General features: G+C 45.1%; 1 protein-coding gene across 2 annotated transcripts in view; it reads left to right on the top strand.

The window, feature by feature from the left end:
- The window catches only part of TRAPPC9 (trafficking protein particle complex 9), an 800,742-nt gene that overhangs the window by 121,403 nt on the left and 672,355 nt on the right, over positions 1–6,984 (top strand). For both annotated transcript variants that reach the window (XM_019553127.1, XM_019553118.1), the window contains one exon: positions 5,751–5,877. In XM_019553127.1, the coding sequence (XP_019408672.1) occupies positions 5,751–5,877 (127 nt within the window). The remainder of the gene's footprint in view (positions 1–5,750; positions 5,878–6,984) is intronic.

Genomic DNA, 6,984 nt, shown 5'->3' with positions numbered 1-6,984 from the left:
GGAGATGGTTCAAGCACCTACATTGAACACCTTCAAGAGCAAATTGGATGCTTATCTTGCTGGGATCCTATGACCCAGCTGACTTCCTGCCCTTTGGGCGGGGGGCTGGACTCTGATTTTCCAAGGTCCCTTCCAGCCTGAATGTCTATGAAATTTATGAAGGGGGAAATTTAATGATGAGGACTGTGTAGTGAAGTGGAAAGTGGAGAGGCAATGGGTGGGAATGGGGCTGGGTGGTAGAATGAAACAAGTCGGCCACTTAAACCACTAGAGGATAAAATAAAAAGTAGTAAAAAAAGAAAAAAAAAGTAGAGTAAGTATAAATTAACGAGAGTCTTATATCTGCCCCTAGAAGCTTTCTGGTCAGGTCACACCCCTGGGGCAGGAGAGGGATGTGCGAGGCATGAGCCAGGCTGCGGCTGTTGCCCCGGTGGGTTCTATCCCCTGGTGTTAGGTTGCGAGAGGGAGAGGCGGACTCATAACGGTTCCAAAACATTTTCTTTATTTGATTTCTTACTTATGTACCACTGATGTAGATGTGGCTGCGCAGGCAGTTACACTTGGTTTAGTCCCAGTCCGGATAAGGGACAAGTGAATGACAGACAGAGTCTCTTGCTTATGCACTACCGGTGTGAATGTGGCTGCACGGGCGGATTCTGTCCCGGTTCAGGTAAGAGATGAAAGAACGAAAAACAAAATGTTGGATCTCGGTTCAGGTGAGGAACGAACGAGCAAAAACAAAATGATGGATCTCAGTTCGGGTGAGGGACAAACGAACGACTAAACGAACGAAAACAAAATGATCCGTCCTGGTTCAAATAAGGGACGGATGCAAGACAAAACGATGGCTATCCCAAGAATGAGACTGAACCGATCAGCAAACAGTTGCTCCGGAGACCGGAGAAGCTGTGGGAAGCTGGCCAGGCCTACCCACTGAGCAGTGGAAGCTCTGGCTTCTGCTCTAGCTAGCTGACCGAGCGATGGATGCTCTGGCGTCTGCACGCTCTCTCTCTGGGTGGAAACTCCACCCCAGGCTTTATAGGCCAAATGACAAGCCCAACCTCACACCCGGATTGGTCACATCTTCCTGCCAAAATGTTCGCAGGTTTTTCCCCAGGGGGTGGGGTTTTCCCAGCACATGGCCAGGGGCCATGTAGCAAACCAAATAGGGGCTTTCCTAGATCGTGAGGTGAGTGCTTGGCGGCATCTGTTGCTGGGTAAAGCTGGCAAAGTCCAGCTTGCGTGTGAACAGGGATTGGCTTGGTGCTTGTATTTTCCCCTGGGTAGTATAGGTCAGGGGGTAAAAAGCTTGTCCATTCAGAGAGGGGTGGGCACTGCATCCTAGGATTCTGGAGGACTGAAGCTTGGGCAGCTTTTCTCTGGAGAGTGGCCACATGTTTGTGGAAGAAAAGCTGGGTAACACAGATTGGAGATGAACCTGCCCTGGAGTGGCATAACTTTAAAACACCTAAAGGGTGTCTAAAACTAGTTTACATGTCACGGTTTGTGGACAATACAGGAGTTAAGAACACCTTGTCCTGATTATAATTAATGTGTAACAAGGCCCTAAAATATGATTAACCAGTGAATTGTATTTTAAATAGTAATCTAGACAATTAGTGGCAAATTGAAAAGGATATGAATACAAGATTATTACACAAAATGCATAATGATTTTGTTGCTGGTTCCTGTTGCACCTTAAATATAGAAGAACTAGAGGAGGTTGAGAGAAGAGCTACAAGGATGAATAGTGGTATGGAGGGCCTTCCATATGAGGAGGGACTAAAGAGGCTAGACCTATTCAGTTGAGAAAAGAGATACTTGGGGGGGCGGGGCATAAGGATTTAAAAAACACTAAATGTTAAAGATAAAGGACAGAGACAGATATACCATTAGGAGGACATTTCTTGGAGAACAACTACTCCCTGTCTCATGATCTCTCTGCTCATGCTCAAGGCAAATCCACCTAACACCTTTAGAATGCAAATTTAGGAATGAAAATGTTATAAGCTGTCTGGGCACTTGAGAACCCAGGACTTAATGCTCTATTATGTACCATAAAACAAACCCAAATCCTGAATTCTTCCCATGAAAGGTGATAATGACCCTTCTCCCTTTAGATAGGCCTTGATCTCCCTGTAATCAGCTTCTTTTCTTCTGATAATTGTTTGTCTGCTACCCCTGGGAATTTCTTTTCTGCTATGCATTGCTGGCTTTTACTCTTCAGACCTTAAGGGGAAAAGACTTGCTTGCATTTAAAAGCTTGTCTAACTCTATAGCAGCTATGTCAGGGGTACTAACTCATCTGGCCTTTGGGGCTGGCCTGCTGGCTGGATCATGCCCATGGACCCTCTCCTCTACCCACTCCATCTTCCCCCAGGACACTTGATCTGGTGGCTGCTCAGCTGTGGATCCTGGAGTGGCTGGAACATGCACCGTGTGGTGCAGTTAATTCACAGCTGTAGCAGCACTATGCATGGTGGCTATCTTGGACAGACGGCTGCATGTCAAGGACTTGTGCTGCATGCAGCACCTGCAAACGCTCCAGCCAGCATGGGGCTAGATCAGATGTGGTGGGCATAGCATGTAGTGTGTGTCGTAGAGCAAGCATCACATTGTCACCCTGGCCAGACTGTATCACCTGTGGTTCCTGCCCCAGCTGGTTTGGATCCTGTGCATAAGTCAGGTGGCAATATCGATGCTATTTTCTTAATTGAGGTGTCTTACAAAAAATTATATTTAGGAAAAGAATTGCTGCTGTTTTCTTCTTTTTCCATCTGACATCCCGTTGAAGACACCCATTCAAAAGACCGATTCTTTAGCATTCATACAGTTAGTTAATATGCAAGTTCTGAAATAAAATAAATGTGATGATTTGGGTATTGCAGAGAGTGCTGACATTAGTTAGGTAACGCATCCCAAGTTCTAGTCAATTCTTGTGACTTTGGAGATAAAGGACCAAGGGATATTCAGAGGTCAGGGTGTAGGAAAAAGGGGTGGAAATGGTGGCACATTATCGGTGGTTTTACCACATTTTTACTTGATATTAATTTTCCTGTTGTTTTTAAGCTTAAGAGGAAGCAGGAAAAGTGGAAAACTTTATCTTGGTGAGATGAGCACCTTGTTACACCTTAAATTGTGAACTGTGCAAATGTTGATCAGCTTAGTACCAGCTTGGAATGTGGAGCAGTTACACTTCCAACTTGAGCGGCGCATTTGTGGGGAGCAGCTGCACCTTAATGGAACGGCAGCTGGGGTGTGTGGAGTAAGAGAGAATCCTGCCTTGCACTGGTGTAACTTTGAGCCACGTAATGAGTGCTTTAAGCCACTTTAAAGTGTGAATGTGTGGAAAATCCAGGGTTTAAGAGCTCCAGGAGCCACCCAAAATTACCATGCAACAAGACCCAGAGTTTCAGTGAAAGTGTTTCTAATGCTGCTTAGTTTAATTAGGTTGTGTTGTATGATGTTATGGGGCTAAAAACGTTGCATTGATGTCCTTATTATTTTGAATTTAAGTAAATGTGCTGTCATATATTTATTGATGTCTGTATATTCCCCAAAATATCAGGGATATGGCAATTTATAGTAAAACTGTTTAATACTTAAACTGATGTGTTAAGTCATTTGATAGGGAAAGTAATGCTGCATTTAGAAATACTGAGCTGTGCTTCTTTATTTTGTCTCTGGTTTGTGAGTCACTCTGTTGTATACCATATTCAGGCAGATAAGCTTTCTCAGTGTACAGTTTGGGTAAAACCAGATGTTCATTTCTAGTGCTAGAGATTTCTGGGGCTGGGGACCGACATTCACAAAGCCCAAGCCTCAGTTGATTCAGTCTTTGCAGGTTAGTTTAACCTGCAGAGATTGAGCCAATTTCCAAGTTAATAGATATTCACTTTTGATTCAGAAAATGTCGGCACATGCCTGCAGTGGCTCAGGCTAAAAGTCGGGGGTCACTACAGCAAGCCCTCCCTTCCCTTGTACAGTACTGAGCTGAGAGGGACAGGGGAGGATGGCCAGGCCTTGGCAGAATACTTCAATTAGGGAGGGATTTAAACCCCCCACCCTGGCCCGCACGGTCCCCAGCCAGGGTGTGCCTGGAGAGGGAGGGGTTATCTGTTCTCATCAGACTTTTTCTCCTGACTTGCTGCTCAAGGGGCGGGCAGTGTTGCCAGACCCCAGCCCTCAGCCAGCACTCTGCGGGTGAGGGGGTGAGGAAGGAAGACTGCTTGTGTGGACTGCATGCAGCTGTTGATGATACTGAGTTTTTCAGTCTCCCTCTCCCTGCTGCTCCATACTGGCTGCAGCAAACTGACAGGCACTGCATTCATTGCAAACCAGGTCATTTCTGACACCTCTCTCTGTTGAACACTGACAGCAAGGCACCAGCAGCAGGGAGCTTATCTGAACACAAAGCTTATCAGCTCATTGAGAAAGCAAAGCCTTTCTCTCATTAGTTCAGGTTCTTCTTAAACAGCTTCTTACAAAGCATTTTAAGAAAGAATGGAGGGACATTACCAGCAGACATGTTGATTAGCTCCAAAAGCCCTAAGTAGATGCTGTTTTTTCTGCCTTTGTTCCAGTGAATTTGGAGACACAAACACATAGACACCTCTCAGCATTAGCTAGCATGGGGGTGTTGTGACCATGACCAGATGCCAGCTGGGGTCTGTTCTGTGGGAGAGGGGGGATCCCTGCTTGAACAGTGAGGGTTGGGGAAGGGGGAAGCCAGGAAGATGCTGTCTCCCAGCTGCAGTCTCCCTCCTTCTCAGCCAGGTGGACCTCCAGCTAGGGAGGATAGGGGTGGGGCCAGTCCTGCTTTCTGGAGCAGACAGCCCAGCCCAGCTAAGGGCTGAAAAGCATTCTGGGATGCTGGGGGACTGATTTAACTTAAACCAGGAAGTGGTTTGGGACCCAAGTTCCATAAATTGGTTTGACTCAAATCAATTAACATTCAACCAAGTTGATTTGTAAACCAGTTTTGGACATTTTGAAACTGGTTTATGTGCACTGAACCCATGTTCTGTTACAGGTTTAAACCAGTTTCTGATCATTTTAACTGGTTTATGTGTAACTTCTGTCCCTAGCCTGGGAGAGGCTGTGTATAGGTGTTCCAGCCTGCAGCTTTTCCTGTTTTCCCTCTTCTGCTGCTTCCCCCTCTTGCTTGCACTTTCCCCAGACTGGGGTGATCCTTGTCTGGGGAAGGTATGGCAAAGCAGCCGCTGTCCCCTGCTCCTGGTCTCCAGAGAGTGGGGTGGCTTGGAAACGCTTTCTGCTCCTTCTAGTCTGTCGAAGATGCTGGAAGCTGCTCATCAAGTGTACAGGCAATGATCCTAGTGAGAGACGGTCTCTTGCAGGGGAGATAGTCTAACTGTCAGTGTAGAAGATTTTCCTCTTGGATGAGGCGTGTTTCCTCTGGGTGAAACTGAATGAATACCTGGATGCTGGCAATTTCTACTGAGAGAGCAGTGATTCTCCCAGTGGAAACATCATGTTTGTATGTGGTCTTAATGTTGTAAGTGCTTTTATCTCCGTGTGCGGATCTTCCATTTTGACTCGGTGAACGTAAATGTAAATTTTTCTGAACTGCGTTTCACGTTCATTTTATTCTTTATCTTGGACATGTACTTTGTTTTTAATTAAGTACATAAAATATGCCAAATCAGCTAGGTTTTGGAGTACACACAACAGCATTAAATTAATAATATGTTTCAGTGTCTCTAGATGAAACAAGCATTTGTTTCCCCCAGGGTCTCCTGACAGCTGGAGTAGAATTTGAATCTCTTCCTGCTGCTCTTTCTCTTCCTGCTGAATCTGGACTCTATCCAGTGACTCTTGTTGGTGTTCCTCAAACCACTGGGCAGATCACTATTAATGGTAAGGGTTATGTTTTTATGGTTCTCATAAGGGAAGTAGCTATGGAGTTTAATTAATTTGCCTGATGACTGGGTAATTTAAATGAGGATTTATTTTGCCTTTCCAATACTGAATCCTCCAGAAAGAAGGTATATGACAAGAGCTTGCAATAAAGAAGGTAACCTTTCAGCAGAGAAGGTAGTATTGCATAGTGTGAGTTAATAACCCATAATGCTCAGAAATGCATCACTTCATTTTTAGATGTCTGTTCTTTACTGTTATTACAATAAGATCCTAAATCTGAGAGGATATGGAGAGGTAAAAAACCGAAATATTACAAAGCTGTGTGCTGTATTAGCAGTTTGGCCTGCTATTGAGAAAATTGGGGTTTTTTGGGTTTTTTTGTTTTTGTTTTTTAAATGCATGCAGAGAATGCAAGGTGAATCTTGCAGTTGACATTATATTAATGAAACAATCGGATAAGATTGCCATATGTATGGTAAGTTTCTTATCCAGAAATTTTGTGTTAAAGCATACAGTGTGTTGTAATGCAAGAGAACACATCATTAAACTTAAGAAAAGCAATAGTGATAATGAGAAATAGGAAATAAAATGAAATGAAAAGGTACCTTATAAGTTCCTGAGTTTGGTGGAAGAAAGATTGATGCGTTAATGTTGGGTTCCAGCAAAAAGGAGTCTAAGTTTTCATAGTATCTAGGGTTGGAAGGGACCTGAGCAGATCATGGAGTCCAACCCCCTGCCGGGGCAGGAAAGAGTACTGGGGTCAAATGATCCCAGCAAGGTGTACATCTAGCCTCCTCTTAAAGACCCCCAGGGTAGGGGCCATCACCACTTCCCTTGGAAGTTGGTTCCAGATCCTAGCCATCCTGACGGTAAAGTAGCACCTCCTGATAGCTAGTCTAAATCTACGCTCTGCCAGCTTGTGACTCTTATTCCTGGTCATTCCTGGTAGTGCTCAGGGGAACAGGGACTCCCCCAGTGCCTGTTGGTCCCCTCTCACTAGTTTGTAACAGGCCACTATGATCCCCCTCAGCCTTCTCTTGTGGAGGCTGAACAGGTTCAGGTCCCGTAGCCTCTCCTCGTAGGGCCTGCCCTGCTGCCCCCTGA

Source organism: Crocodylus porosus, unplaced genomic scaffold (genome assembly GCF_001723895.1).
Source record: "Crocodylus porosus isolate Cpor-Errol unplaced genomic scaffold, CroPor_comp1, whole genome shotgun sequence".
Classification (NCBI taxonomy): domain Eukaryota; kingdom Metazoa; phylum Chordata; order Crocodylia; family Crocodylidae; genus Crocodylus; species Crocodylus porosus.
The sequence above is the reverse complement of the archived record's forward strand: the minus strand, read 5'-3'. Positions and strand labels throughout refer to the sequence as shown.